We start from the raw sequence: 16,066 nt of genomic DNA, 5'->3' as shown, positions 1-16,066 counted from the left end.
CACTAATTCAGCTTGCTGTAAAACATTAATTGAGAGGGTCAGGGAGCTAAAATGCCTTGTCAGAATCAATTAGCCAGCTCACACATCTCACTAAAAATTCCATAATGTTTCTTTTTGCCCATTCAGGAACTTTTTGTGATTGTCACCTCATGCATTTTCTTTCCTCAGTGAAAAGCATCATTTTTGGAAAATGTCACCTCTGCTGTGTGTATGTGTTTGTTTAGAGAATTTAATCTGATTTGCATCAAACAAGTGGGGTCATTTTGGGGTGCATTTTGATTAAAACCATTGGCCGGTGTCATTGTAATCTAAAAAATTCAATTTAAAGTTAAGAAGACTGTGTTATACAGGTAGAGAAAACTACTAAAAGAGGAATAGACTTTAAATTATAATAGCTCTGTGAGACATATTAAAATGACCACAGAAATAGATGTGGTCAGCTCTTTTCAATATTATGCTCAGTATGTGTTGTATTATATTATTAGTATGTTGAAATTATGTTTTTAATTAAAAGTACAGACTGATACATCTTATCACGATGTATGCTTTGTGTTCCCTAGAGACTCTGTGTTATTAAAAGGACCTTTTGGGGATCATTATTAGTGTTGAAATAAAGAACATGTAATTATGCTCTTTTCCTCAGACGGGGCATCAGAGATGGTGGGAGCAGGAAATCCAGATAGAAGACAACATCCAGAAAGGAGAACTACTTACCTACAACCTTACTGAACTCATTAAACCCGAGGCCTACCAGGTCCGCCTCACACCCATAACACGATTCGGGGAGGGGGATTCAACAGAAAGGATCATTCGCTACAGTGGTAAGAAAAAGCTTCTTTGGTTATGATCATGTTTGTTATTAGTATTCTTAGTAATTTGTTACAAAAAAAAAAGAGACAGAGAAAGTGAGCATCCAAGTACAGTGAGTGGGGTCAAAAATAAGGGTCTCACAATGTATCTGTACCATATTATTAGCTATCAGCATTAGAATTTTTTTCTTCATTTATTTGTCGCTAATCAATGTCTGTGCATGTTTTTCCCCTATTTTTATATTTTAATTAGACTTTCTTTGCTTTAATACAACACTCACTTTAAGTAATTTTTTAAAAGCACTTATGAACACAGGAAATCCTTAATAATAGTTAATCTTTCAGATCTATTTAGCAAATTTCATCCTGTGCATTATGATATTAATGACTATTTAAAAAAAAAAAAAAAAGTTTATTTTAGTTTTTTCATTTATTATATTTTACAAGATTATAGAGAATCTTAATTCAATCATTTGTTGGTTACTGCCATACAGTGAATTGGTTGCGTCCCTCTAGTAATAAAGTCCTCATTAAAACTCTGAAATACACTATTTTTTTAGTACACTATTTTCACAAATAATTATGCATTCAGTTTAAGTCTTATTAATCATGGTTATTATTCTACAGTTAGAATTCTACATTTTGGCCAATGCTCTCAGACTTTTGGACCCCGCTGAATGTTTCATGCAAATATATAGCTCCTTGTGAAAAACATAATAATACTAATAAAGTAAGAGTCAAGTTAGTGTACTCATGCTTGCTGACAGAGATCAATGTCTGTGTACTGACTGTAGTAAAGTCAAGGTCATTTATTAAAAACAGCTTATTATTTGACAGCTTCAAATACAATGCAAATGCCTCATCTTTTAATTGAGAAATCACACTTCATTGATTCGACTCTTTTAAATATTTGTGTAAGAATCTGCTAATCTAATAAATAACCAGCAGGGGACATTTTAATTAAAAAAATTTTATGTAATAGAGACATCTGCTGGCTGTGTACATGATAAATGCACATAATGCTCATCTGTTGACATGCATTTTAATAGCATCTGTTATATTCATGTTATCTACCATAGCTATAGATTGATATTATTGTTTTGCTTTGTGCTTCTTAAAGAGGCCAGTCGAGAAACAGGTAACGTATATCCAGTCCTAAACCCTACGTCTGTTTTGCCTGAACCCCTTCCCTTCTTTACTGGAAAACCAATCGTAAAGTGGCAGCTTTATGACTACACCAATGGCTGGATGCACTCAGGCACAGTGTTCTGTTATCCAGGTTGCACAACCCCAGTGTGATATTAGAGGCTCTTTAATGGCTCTTTCTTAATTTTAAGCCTTTGTTTATGGGTAGTAGACATGAAATATTGTGGAAAATGTGTGACATGCTAGTCTCCATATCAAACTATTTTAAACAGCACTTGGGTGTCGAGCTAATGCCCTTCACCCGCTGTACTTATAAAAATAGGGATTTTCCAGAAAGGTCCACAGAAGACCTGTGCAGACCAAATGCAATTTCAAAAGCAGAGACATTTTTTTTTTCTTCTATCTGGTCATTATTTCATTTATTCTGCTCATAGTTTATTCAGCAGCTTTACCCATGTGATATGAAGCCCTATGGCTCTACACGGTCTTTGTGTCAGGTAATGGAAATACCAGTGCTAAAAAATTGAAAATGTCTCATTTCATAACATCTCCCTCTCTGCTATTCCGTTTCCCCTGAAGTCATTTTGCCACAGGGCTCATGGGAAAAGACCATCTGTATTGATGGGATGACTTTCACACCAGGAGCACTTCCATCAAAGAGTCCAGCTTTTGCCACTGTGACATTATGCATTTTAATTGGCTCGAATAGCCTGGAGAAGGTGATAGCGCAATCACACCAGTCACAATCCATATCCCAGCTTTCACAATAATACACTGGCATTTAAGCCCTGTGTAAATGGCTGGAGAAGCTCTCTGAGGATGCCTTCTGTTGGTTTGCTAAAACTGCACATTTACGTTTGCATTTAGCAGACGGTTTAATCCAGCGTGTCTTACATTGCATTCTAAAAAGTAAAAAAAAAAAGAAAGAAAAATCTGTGAAAATTTACCCTTATATCATTGCAAACCTGTATGACTTTTGTTCTAAGCAAGTCAAATTATATTTAGTTATATGTAATTATTTTTATTAATTTTTAAATAATGTATAATAAATAATAAAGAATTAATTTTGTCTATTGGTATTCCCATCCTTTGTATAAATTACATTTGTTTTTTAACTATATATTTTAGAATTAGTGGGGAAAAAGTATATAAATTAAAACAGGATTTATCTGTGGGTGTGAATGTGATTGTCACATTATTAATCTGTCACAAAATAGTAGTGAACATTATTTTAAATAATTTGGAATTATTTTGAATAATCCTTTTAAATGACATGAGGAAGATAAGTACTGTATCTCCAGTTTAAGTTTGATGAATCAAGTTAAGCTCCACTCTCATTTAATATTTTTCGCTTTTTCACAATCCCAGCTGCAAAACGTTGCTTTTGCATTCATGTAGTTGGCAGATGCTTAAATAAAAAATGACTTGCATTGCATTCAATGGATACATTTTTTCTTTCATGTGTGATCCCAATTATTTTTTTATGAAATTCCAAACCTGTATGACTTACTTTCTTCTGTGAAACACACACACACACACACAACACATTTATATATTTGGAAGTATGTAAGTGTTTGTTCAGTCAGTAGCATCCAGTGTATGCACAAAAATATATCATAAGAATTTGGAATGACAAATTATTTTTTGGTCCACATATGTGTTTATTTGACTTTTTAGTGAACGTAGAGACTGTTTTCACTAGAAAGAGCCATTTCCATGACATTTCAGTGAGTTGGGTTGTTTTCTCCTCCTGCACTTGGTGATTTAACTGGAATGGCAAGCCATTGCAACCTGTGGCAAAGGTTGCATAGTGTTTGTAAAGACTTTGAATGGCTGCGGTTCAAATTCATTCACAGACAGTGCCAGACAAATTAACAAGCCACCAAGAAAAATTGATGGACTGTGTCATTTGGTATCATTCTATAAAGCAGTTATTCAACACATAAACTTGCTGCTGCCTGTAGATTGCTTTGGAAAGCCACCAACTGGCAGCTATTTATGATCCTTTCAGAGAACACAAACGGGCTGAGAGGACAGTGCTAACAAGCTATTATAATTGTATTGTCAAACAGTTAGTACACCTCACCAAGACTTCACTAGAGAATTAGGTTGTCATAAATGGCATTATTTGTTTGTTTAGTTGTTTACTGCTGATAATATTAACAATAATGACCGACTGCAGGTCATTTAAATGCTAATGTAAGTCAATGCAAGCATTATAGCAAAATGGATGAATATGAAGTATGCTGATGAGGAGGCATGTATGATTCTACTCATTAATTTTTATAGGCCTTTGATTACATGTGGGATTACTTGGATGCAGTGGTAACATATTGTTTCTAAGATGCCTTCAGGTTTTGTACGAGTATCGCAAAACTCTATGATAAGACAACATGGCTTGTATGGTAGCTAGCCTGAATTGCATTATTCAGCTCTGCACATTTATGTTTTTCTCTTGTATCCTCTCTGAGTGGGAGATATACTGGGTCTGATTGCTTGTGTGTTTAATGATGTTGACGTTTTGCTTTTGCCTCCTGCTCCAATAGCTCTAATTGTACTCGTACAGGGATACAGGAAGAGAGAAAGGCAAAAGGAGAGAACATGGAGCCCATCAATTTAGAGAGTGTGTTAATGCAGCACATGTTTCCAAATATGCAACATCTGTTTGGTTTAACCAAAGGAGGCCTCTCCTCCTTACCCCATTTAGGAACAGCTGGATGGTTTACAAGAAGGGAACTGTAACCTTCATGGAATAATTAGCTTCGAAATTATGATTTTGCAATTGGAAAAAACAGCTAGTCTGGAATAGTTGACATTACATGTGATTTGTGTTCACATGTGAGTGAGACGTATTGATAGTGACATATTTTATTTTTATTTAACAATCATCTGCTGTTAATATTTTGCGATTTTAAACATATGAATTCATTTTTTTATTAGAATCCTGTTAAATCTTGATCATTTTTAGGTATATTATCCAGCATTGCAATAATTATTTTTTTTACTCTATAATTATTGTACTTTAATACAGTAAGTGTTTTTATAAACATTTTAGCATGTTTATTGCTGTATAGCCAGCCACGTTTAATTATTATTATTTGTTTTATGTAATTTTTATTTTCCATGATAAAGTGTGTTTGCTTTCCTAATCACATTAGATCAGTTACTTTTATAAGTATAAATCATAATAGTTGAATTAAAAACGAGATAATTAATCTGTGTCCGTGAATGTGTCCTGTCACACTACATATTTGTCAAGAAAAAAAAGTGAAGATTAATTTGAATTTTGAATTTAATTAGAGGTTATATTATTTATATGAATAAATGTATTTATTTTTTTATTTAATTTATTAGCCTAATTCATATTCTTGACTCTTGAATGGTAATGAGCCAAGGAAATAACCTTGATAACAGGGAGAGCAGCAGCCATTTTGGTTTGAAATATTGCACCCAGTTTCATCCCTCTTTCTCTTAATGTCCAAACAAATTGTTTTTTATAAATTGAGCTTGAGATGCTTCAAATATCTCCTCCAAAACAGAAAAGGCATCTGCTTCAAGGAATGACTCACTAACATTTTGTCTTCCTTGACAAAATCCTCTGTTCCCCTCAAGGCTGCAATTCCCATGACACTTCCCATCATTCACTCATTCATTCATTTGTACATTCTGTGTGTGTAGACAGACGTTTGCTAATTAATCTCCCCTTCTTTCCTGTCAACTTTTCACTTTTTCATTTGTATTAACAATTTCATGTGGAGCTGTTCCCCCTGCAGTTCACAGAGCAGACATTTACACCGACAGCCCCTTGTGAACATCTGCTGTGTGTGAATGCTGTTGTGCTAATCTTTCTCATTACAGGAGCCTAATCAAATGCAGAACCGATGGCACGTCAATTTGAGAGACACATATTGATGTATTTCTTGAAAATCTTCTGCTGAAGTTCTGCTGAAGATGTTATATTTTCAGACATATTCTGAGAGGATGACCGTTGATGTTTCTTTTTCTTCATAGAAATTCACAGCTTAGCCTGGTCACTGTTCTTGGAGGATCCAAACACTTAAACAGGATTGGCCATTTTATTTTTTTTTTGTATTCTATTAAGGCACTGAGCTTAGTTTGTTGAAATAGGGATTGGTTTCAGTCTCACTATCTTCTCCACACATGCCCTCTGAAACCTTTCTTCCACAATGCACCTTAGCCCTCATTGAGGCTGCCTGGAAGCACACTGCTTTCTGCCGTGCTCAGATAGGCTGCTTGTGAATGGAATGAAGAGAGATACAGGTCTTTATGGTTCATCTGAGCATTGCACAGCCCCATAGTGACCTCTCCCCACACAAACACCCCCTCCTGCACTGACACGTTATTTCATTTCCCTCTCTAAATGTGTGATACATGGTAATGATGCCCAAAGCACTTTCTAAACACTTCTCTACAAGGGCAAGCACCATTCTCCCATCTCTGAGTCCCCTGCTGTTGTTTATAATGGTTTATTAATCAACTATGTACTAGAAGCCTTTTACAGCTCTTCTCTTTCTGTTTTACAGTACCGGTGAATCCTCGTTGGAGTGAGTATTTTTACACACTGTATATATATTTAATTCATTTACTTATTTTTATTGGCAAAAAAGAGCAGTGAGCAATTAAGGAAATATAGCCATTGACTTTTGGTGTTAAGCATCAGTAAATGTTCAACATTATTTCAGAATACATTAACATTTATATGTATGATTCTAGCATACATACACTGATGTTCCAAAGTTGTTTTAAAGGTGTAATAGGAGATCTTGGAAAATGCTAACATTAGCCTGATAGCACTGAAAGCGAACGTCCCACCCTCCCTGCAATCACCGTCTACTTTAACCACTTTACTTAACGATTGCTATCGGGATGTGAAGAGACTTTCAACCAGTATTACAAAAATGTTTCTGAAGACAATCATCTATTGCACCTTTAATTTTTTTTAAGGAATTGTGTTTGAAATTTTGAAAATATTTTCCATTTGAATATATTTTAAAATGTAATTTATTTCTTGTGATGGCATGGAGGAAGATGGTTCTTTCAGAAATCATTTTAACATCCTTGAAATGTCTTATTATTATCATTTAGAATGAGGTTGTGCTGCTTTGATGTTTATCTGCTTACCCCCCAGGGGATCCAAGATGTAAGTGAGTTTGTTTCTTCAGTAGAACACAAACCAAGGTTTTTAACTCAAACCGTTACAGTCTTATAATGTAAGTGGATGGGAATGACAGCTAAAACGTACAATAAAAAAACATACACAAACAAGACCAAATTAAACTCTACGGCTCGTGATGACACATTGATGCCTCTGATTCACACAATGTCTGTACTGTTAGAACTCTCCTGAGCACGTTCAAGAAGCAGACATGTGAGGCGTCTTCTTCTTCTTGCTTTATGGTGGATTGTAGACTTATAAGTGCATTACCACCACCTATCTCTCAATTGGACCACTGACACTCTATCTACAGTCTCAATCAGTAGTGTCCACTTGAGAGATAGGTGGCGGTAATGCACTTTTAAGTCTGCAATCTCGCTCTAAAGCTAGAAGAAGAAGATGCCTTGTGTCTGCTGCTGAGAACGCGCACAACAGGATGAATGCAGGAGAGGACAGTTTGGACATTAAGTGAATCAGAGCTAAAAAAACATTTTTTTTATAAATACTATTCAGTTTCTTGCACAGATTGATCGTTTTGTGACTTTACAGATCAATGTATCGTCATGAGCCACAGCGTTTAATTTGGTTTCGTCTGTGTACATTTTTTTTTAGTTTATTGTATGTTTTAGCTGTGATTCCCATCCACTTACATTATAAGACTGATAGACTGCAACGGTTTGAGTTAGAAATCTTGGTTTGTGTTCTACTGAAGAAACAAACTCACCTACATCTTGGATCCCCTGGGGGTAAGTAGATAATCATCAAATTAAAATTTTGGGGGTTAACTATCCCTTTAATATTTCTTTGTAAATCATGAAAGAGCTTTTTTTTCACGATTCTTTGATGAATAGAAATATCAAAAGTATAGCATTTGTCAAAAAAGTTAATCTGTTGTGACACTATAAATGTCTTTAATGTTGTTTTTTATATAATTACTGCATTGTTGCTGAATAAAGGAATTATACATTTTGATTTAAAAAAGATTACAGCCTTAAACTATAATCAGTAGTGATGAATAACTTTTACAAATAATAGATTTTTTAAAAGGAAACACAAATGCTTTCAACTCCTATCCTGTCATTGTGTTTTTTAATAAGCAAGCAAATAAATGCATTAAACAGTTTAATGATGCGGCAAATTTGAAAATGTAATTCCAGTCCATTACATCTGTCGATTTTAATGGTCAGACATATTGTACATATGCACAGCAAATGAATGCAACATATAAAGAAATGTTGACTTATTTAGAATGTTAAAGAACTAAAATCCCAAAATCTTTCATTAAAAAAGCATGTTTTAGATGCTCTCCATACATTGATATTGTATGTTTTATTTATCTGACCAAACATCCAAAAACTAATATATGTATAGCTTTTTTATATGCTCTTTCTACACACTCTTTTCATTTTGCTGTTTTTCTGCTGAACCATCCATAGGTAAGTTTCACTGCGGCTTTGAAGAGGACACCATCTGTATGTTCATCCAAGATAAAACCGAAGAGTTTGATTGGACGAGACATAGTGCTGCCACCAGGGACACTAAATATACACCCAACACTGGGCCCAGCAGCGACCGCACCGGCTCTAAACAAGGTATACAGCACATATGCCACTCAATATTAAATCAACTCAGTAAGTTAAATTTAAATGTAATTATCAATAAGATTCGGGAGGAGCACGTCAGATACTTAGCCTAATCAACACAGGTGGACCACAATCAAATAATCAATCCCATAGTATTAATATCACTGACTTACCATCCATTAACGGTTTATCAGCATGCTGGTTCGCTTCGTCAGTCACCTTATCACAGACCCAATTTTCGTACCAACGAAGAGTGCTACACAGGGGATTTATAAGACCTGCTGCTTTTGCCGGACCCGAGATCATTTCTATCCAGCCAAACACGGCCGTTGAGCAGCATTAAGCGTCATCGCGACAGCTGCTCTCCTCGCCAAGCATCTAAAAGCAGTTTCGCAGCTAAAGTTTGTTAAACGACGTCATGATGTAGTTCCGTCTTCTGTTTTATGGCGGTTTTGGCAAACCAGCATAAAGGTGCATCACCGCCACCCGCTGATCTGGAGTGTGGATCGCGCATAGATTTGGACTACAGATACAACGTTCCGTCGGATGATGATGCCACTTTTAACCACGAAGCCAAGGCATTAGGTTAGATTATTGTAATGCCTTGTTCTCAGGCCTTCCAGCTAAATCGTTGAGCAAGCTTCAGTATATACAAATTTTGCCGCACGCGTGCTCACTTGTACTTCTCCTCGTGAGCACATTACACCGGTTCTTTCACAATTACACGGGCTTCCCGTAAATGCGAGAATTGATTTTAAAATTCTAATCTTAACATACTAGGCACTTCATGGAACTGCACCTGAGTATCTTTGTGAACTCATCAGTCCTTATATTCCATCACGCTTTCTTCGTTCTACTAACTCTCTTCCACTTTACCAGCCATAATGCGAGCTAAAGACCATGGGGGAAAGAGCCTTTTCATATAAAGCCCCTAAGCTATGGAATGTACTTCCTCTGCACGTCAGATATGCACCAACGTTGGGTGATTTTAAAAAGTTGATTAAGTCACATTTATTCAAGTCTTTCTTTAATGAATTGTTGTATTGCTTTTGGTGTTTTGTTCTATTCTTTTATTACTTTATTACTGTAGTGCTTTGGGTTTAAGAAAAGCGCATTACAAATAAAATGCATAATTATTATTGTTACATTCGCCTTACCGCGCACGTTTAAACTTCACCGAAATGATACAGACATAAGTTCCAAAAAAACTTGTAAGTCTCTGGATAAAAGCGTCTGCTAAATGCTTAGTTTAATTTTAAATTTTAATTTTCATGCAAGTCTTCTATTAGGACCAAATCATTTAGGGACCTATTTCACCATTCACTGGCGTGATCACTCAAAATTAATCTAAAACGCATCTGCCCTCGTGTTTTGATGCAGGATAGCAAGTGTGAGTAAAATTACTGTCGCCTTTTAAGGACCGTAATACAGAAAAACTGGCAAGTAAATATCTTTAGAAACCACTTGGAAGCGAATAGCACATAACTGCTGTTAACCCATTTGCTGCAAGCATCGCCAACGGCCCCAGTCTACTATCGTTTCACTTTCACAGCACGTTAAACATCACTCTCTTACTTGATCTGGATAAACCGCGCATCAATTGAAGTCTAAAGACTTTGGCTTTTATATTTGACCAATATTTCGATAAAGCATCATTCCAGTGATAATTTTCCATCATGTCAGGAAAACTATTCCTATTCCTGAACGGTAAACGTCAAAGTGTTAGCTCGTAGACAAATGGTGATCATGGATCTAGTCATGGATCTAGTAAATATTCCCATTTTTACAATATTTTTTTTTACATAAATGCAGCCATGGAGAGGATAAGATACTTTTAAAAACAAAAATTCTTAACCAACCTCAAAATTTTGAACAGTAGCGTGAGAGCTACCATGATCAGTGCACTTTTATATACTTGTGCACGTTCACTTTCAGGTTTCTACATGTACATTGAGACCTCACGACCACGTCTGGAGGGAGACAAAGCACGACTGTTGACTCCATCCTTCAACATTGCCCCTAAAAACCCCTACGGGAATGTGGCCACCAATCCAACATACTGCTTCAGCTTCTACTACCATATGTATGGGAAACATATAGGTGGGTTACTGTTAGCACAGTACATCAAGAGTCCTGATGTGATCAACTGTGGGGAATGTATGCAAATGATTTGTTTTAATAGTGCCTTCTAATTAGTGTTGATGTGCAGCCAACTGTAGCCTCTACAACTATAGGCTGTTTGATAAAGCTTTACTTTTCAAATGGGAGCTTGAAAAAAAATTAGAGCAGTAAGTGTCAGGCACATACAAAAACGTTCTCATTTTCTAGATTTCAAGATCAAAAAGATTATATGTCTAAATACCAAGTTCTCATGAAACTCTAAATGGTGCAGGCTGCTTGGTTCGTTAATGCAAATTGATGATATTCACAGCACTGAACTACTTGGCACAGCTGATTGATTGATGTTGCATACACAGCCAATGAGCTTGCTGCTCTATATTTAAATGGCTGGTTAGTATTTACTAGAGCAGTTACTCTGACACCCTTCATCTTCCCCAGCTCCACCTGTGTAGATCTGCTGTATGTTATTATATATTCTGTTTGTGCAGCAGCATGTCTTAAATACTCACAGCACCAAATCATCATATCCTATAAAGTTTATTGAATATTACATTCCTCGAATCTGGGTTGGCTTTTCTCATAATTTGATAATTTCTCATAAATATAATCACAAGCTGTCACAAGTGCAGCTTTAAATCTGTTACTTAAATATCTCACAGTTGTGATATCCTGTAAATGTGACTTGTATCTTAAAATCTTTATTATTTTCCAATTAAACATTGTCTAAGGATTTCCTGGTTTAAGTTTTTAGGTTCTTATTTATATTATTAGATGGAGACACGCTTCCATATAAATCTGTTTTGCAGTTGCTACTTTATTTTTTTTTTACTCTGTGACAGAAATTGACATATTTATGCGTTAACATGCTAGTCAGAAAATTGCAGTGTACACTTTGGCCTTTTCTGGGATGGAAAACCTTGCTATTAAAGGTTTCTAGTGGACTGTAATTGCTATAAATGATTTAGACCAATAACTCAATTTGTGCTATATGGATTCATTTCTATAGTTCCTTTTTTCATGCTCACTTTATGTTGTTGCAGTTGAGCTGGACATGCAGTTCCACTTCTGAGGTAGTGATGACCTCCACGGCCCCTCAGACAAGCTTGTAACTGCAATTTTCTGCTTCACAAAGCTGTGTGCTTTTAGAATAGAAAGAGTGGGGCTAATTCCAACTCACCAGGGTGTTCTCTTCCTGGCTTTTGACACGTAGTCTCATCGGGCTTCTGGGGTTAAAAATCCATGTGCCCAACAAGATCTTCAGTCTGGCTGCACAGCAAAGAACCAAGACAACATGGTTAGATGGCTGTTTTGACAAAAAAAAAAAAAAAAGAATTACCCAAGTGCTTTTAAAAGTGCACTAAAATCTATTTTTATATATGTTTTCCTAGCCTGTATTCCAGTCCTCTTTGACTTACATGACACCTAGTGGTGTGGATGCAACCTCTTTTAAATATTAGCAGTTACAGATGATATCCTATCAATGCAGTAATTATAGTCAACCCATAGTCCATATCTCATTTTTAAAAGTACTATTCAATTCTTGATGTGTAAGACGTTTTAATGAGCTAAAAATAATTACATCGTTAAGGAAGAACGATGTAGCAACAAGGTTTTTTGTGCATTGTTTTAATGTTTTGCTCTGGTTGCAGTGGAGTTTTTCTCTCCAGAAAGCTAATTTTAGCATTAATAGCATCACATCTCTGTAGCACTAGTCTCATTGTCTCCACATTTGCAAGAAAATGAACATACCATTTGACCGAATCCCAAACATCTGAGAGAGTAATACAGATTTTCTTCCTACTTTTTCCTTTCATCAGCGTAAAATAAGAGTGTAGCAATTACATGCCATATATATAACAGCAGCAGTGATTGTGTTGTGCACAGTTTTATGATTGATTTTTACTGGAGATGAAGGTGAAATGAGGTCATTGAACCTTGCAGTTTCTATGTAACACAGAGGAAGGGTTCAAAAGACATTATGTAGTTAACCGGCCATATTGCGCAAAATAACTTCTACTGGTACTGAGTGCATCTGCCTTTTTCCAGGAACATTAAATGTGTATTTGAGGCAGAAGAGCCAGACGGGTCAAGATACCTCCGTGTGGACCCTGAGTGGGAACCAAGGAGACCGTTGGAGGCAAGCCAGAGTTAACATCAATCCCACATCCTCTTTTCAGGTGCCTCTTTCTGCTTGATTTTTGATGATAATATCAAACAAAACTGTAATAACATTATGATACAACATGGGTACTATTATTACTATTATTATAACATTATAATATCCATTATTTAATACACTTAATATGTATGCATTCAGAATGAATTGAAAAGCCACTACAGAGTGAAGATGTTTTTGGCTTTATTTTCTATGCATTCGTGTAGATGGTTTTGGAGGGTATACGTGGTTCTGGCATTGAAGGGGATATTGCTGTAGACGATGTGACCATAGAGGAAGGAGAGTGCCGAGACCCTCCTCCCAGCAGTAGTGAGTATATTGAACAAGCACCTTATTTAAGCAATGGCTTTTAAGTTTATTGCAACGAAATGGGGGGGGGGGGGGGACTATAATTGTTATTAATGGACTAATGGATTAAAATAATAAATATCATTTATTCATATTTACAGTTTAAAAATGTGGGATCTGTAGGATTTTTAAATGGTCTCTTATGCTCGCACAAGGCTGCGTTTATTTGATCAAAAGAGTGAAACTGTGAAACATTACTATTCAAAATAACTGTTTTCTCTTTTAATGTCTTAAAGCAGCCATTACTCCAGTCTTCAATGTCACATGATCCTTCAGAAATTCTTTGAGGTTTCTTTGATAAATTGGAAGCTTTTATTTGAAACTTGATAAATGTCTTCTCTGTCACTTCTGATCAATTTATGCAGCGTTCACGTTGAATGAATGTACTAATATCTTTCCAAAAAATGCCGAATTTGCTGAATTTGTTTAGTCTCAGTAAATGAATCACAAGAACACACAACAGGAGAAGAAAGTTCTGTGTAGGATCAAAGCTAACGTAACACTGTATTATCTGTATTATCTACACTTATTTACATTTTTTCTTATCCATACCAAGATAATCCACCAGCTTGAACCACTCTTTTCATGACTCACAGCAAACGTTTACAATTCATTTTTTCCGCTCCCTTTTGAATTAAAGCGTAGCACATTACAAAAAAAAAAAGAAGATGTTCTAGAGATACAGACCGTAGACAAACCTCATTAAACTTCTAAAAGACAGAAGAATAGTTCATCTCTGAATTATTTACACAGAACTGAGAAATGAATATTTGTTCACATCACTAACTGCATTTGTTCTTGTCTTTGTTTCCTCAGATATAAGATCCCTGGCTTCTCCAGCTGCAGTGCATATATGGCAGCTCTGGCTCACTTTACTTTTGGTCTTGGTTGGCCTTCGAAGGTGACCTCATCACATGGAGGTGGAACCCTGATTTGGCATTCATAGAGATTTTTGGCTGACTCGGACCGCCTGAACACAACAACCAAAGATTCATCCCGTCTACACAAAAGGAGCGTAGGTTTTAGATAAATGTGAATGAAGAGGAAGCCAGGAAGGGAATCTAAAGCTGGCTAACACGTTGACATGACTATTACACCGGAGTCCACTCCAGATCTTGTGAAAAAGCCCATTACTGTTGTCAGTGTTATAAAGAACCGAACAGGTGGATGGTTACCGCAGGAGGACGGCGTGAGAGACTTAATAGGGGAATCTTTCAAAGCACAAAGACATAACGTGTATTTCCATCACTACATGCTTTTTGCTTTGTTAAACGTCTGCTACTGTCATCAAAGACCTCATTATGTCACAATACGTAATCCTGATCCACATGAAGGAAGCTTCTAAAAAAAGAAAAAAAAACAGTGACGGTATTAAAAATGAATGATCGTTTGAAAACAAAACAAAAAAGTTTTTGTTTTTTTATGTCTGAAAATAGAGGTATGTCAAATACAGTCGCGCTTTTTTTGTAGGTCCTTGTGCTCTGATGTTGTCGGTCTGACGTGAACATCAGGGCTTCACAAATGTGTGTTGTTTTAAAGGGTGTTTGGGGAATACAATCTCAATGTAAAGTTTGTTTTCAGACAGATGGGCGTTCATGTACTCGTCCTTTGTGCTTTAACTGGTGGAGTTTAACAGACATTATGTGTTTCATTCTTACTCTGGCGTGTTTTGGTTCTATTAGGTGTGTTACCACACTCGTCTGAATCGATATTAACGGCTCATCACGCAGCTGACACAACGAACACCGTCTCTCACTGAGAATCATTGAGTTGACCTTTCATTTCAACGCGGCTCTGCTAAACAGCAGCTGTAGAGAACTGTTTAACATCACGCTGGACCTGCTGCTGGTGTGGATCCGAACGCCCGACTGTGTCCGCTTGCAGTTGTTTTCTTTAGGTGCGTAAAGATAGCCGTTCGCTAAGGAACATGGAGTTGCTGTCTGTAATGAAATCAAGTGCCTTCAGAACCTTCTGTAAAAACATTTTACTGTGCTACTGTATCATCTAGCATTTCCTTTCGGCACGGTTTATAGCGTACATGCACACGTGAGATGAAAGGTGAAAATCAGAGAGCCACGATGAGAGACGGGTGCCATGTTGCAGTCTTGATTTCCACATGCTGTTGATAGATGATGACTTATTTTATTTCGGCAGCATACATCCCACCTGATCCGCATCGGACTGATATGAGGAAAACAATGGTGGTGGGACTGGACTAAAAACACCACTGATTCATCAGCAGGACATCTGGGAGCTATTATCACCAGGTGAAAAACAGCCCGGAGGGTCACTATGAAATCCTCCTTCGATCTGATGAGACTTCTGTGCCACCGAGAAAAAAAAATAGTAATTTTGGACATCTGGAGGACTGAGAGGTGTGAAAAAATAAGAAACCTAGATGGACCTTTAGAGGACGGATGCTCTCACTGTAAAAGATGATCGGCCTTGATCTGGATCCGTCTGGTTGGATTCATACAAATGATATTTTATTACTTCAATGAAAATGACTGCTTTTACAGAAACTGAACTACAAACTCTGAACTACCTGAGACCATCTCTTACCTTAACCAGCTGGTTTTTGGACATGTATTGTAAAATCACTTTTCTCATTCATAACGTTCATTTCCGAGGATGAATTACGTTACTCTCTCTGTTTTGTCAGCCCAAAAATGTTGTTTCAGACAACAAATATATATCTCTATATATA

At 36.4% G+C, this 16,066-nt stretch overlaps 1 protein-coding gene across 2 annotated transcripts in view; it reads left to right on the top strand.

Annotated features, from left to right (window-relative positions):
* mdga2a (MAM domain containing glycosylphosphatidylinositol anchor 2a) overlaps positions 1-16,066 on the top strand; it is a 136,485-nt gene extending 120,419 nt beyond the window's left edge. The window contains exons 11-17 of one of the 2 annotated variants that reach the window (XM_052581272.1): positions 644-821; positions 6,500-6,520; positions 8,568-8,723; positions 10,650-10,814; positions 12,882-13,012; positions 13,218-13,320; positions 14,176-16,066. In XM_052581272.1, coding sequence (XP_052437232.1) covers positions 644-821; positions 6,500-6,520; positions 8,568-8,723; positions 10,650-10,814; positions 12,882-13,012; positions 13,218-13,320; positions 14,176-14,264 — 843 coding nt within the window. In that variant the 3' untranslated portion in view covers positions 14,265-16,066. Of the gene's footprint in view, positions 1-643; positions 822-1,929; positions 3,652-6,499; positions 6,521-8,567; positions 8,724-10,649; positions 10,815-12,881; positions 13,013-13,217; positions 13,321-14,175 lie in introns of those variants that run through there. The other variant, XM_052581273.1, reaches the window with a different exon arrangement.

This window comes from Carassius gibelio, chromosome B17 (assembly GCF_023724105.1).
Source record: "Carassius gibelio isolate Cgi1373 ecotype wild population from Czech Republic chromosome B17, carGib1.2-hapl.c, whole genome shotgun sequence".
In the NCBI taxonomy this organism is placed as follows: domain Eukaryota; kingdom Metazoa; phylum Chordata; class Actinopteri; order Cypriniformes; family Cyprinidae; genus Carassius; species Carassius gibelio.
Note: the sequence above shows the minus strand (reverse complement) of the source record. Positions and strands in the feature narration are given on the sequence as shown.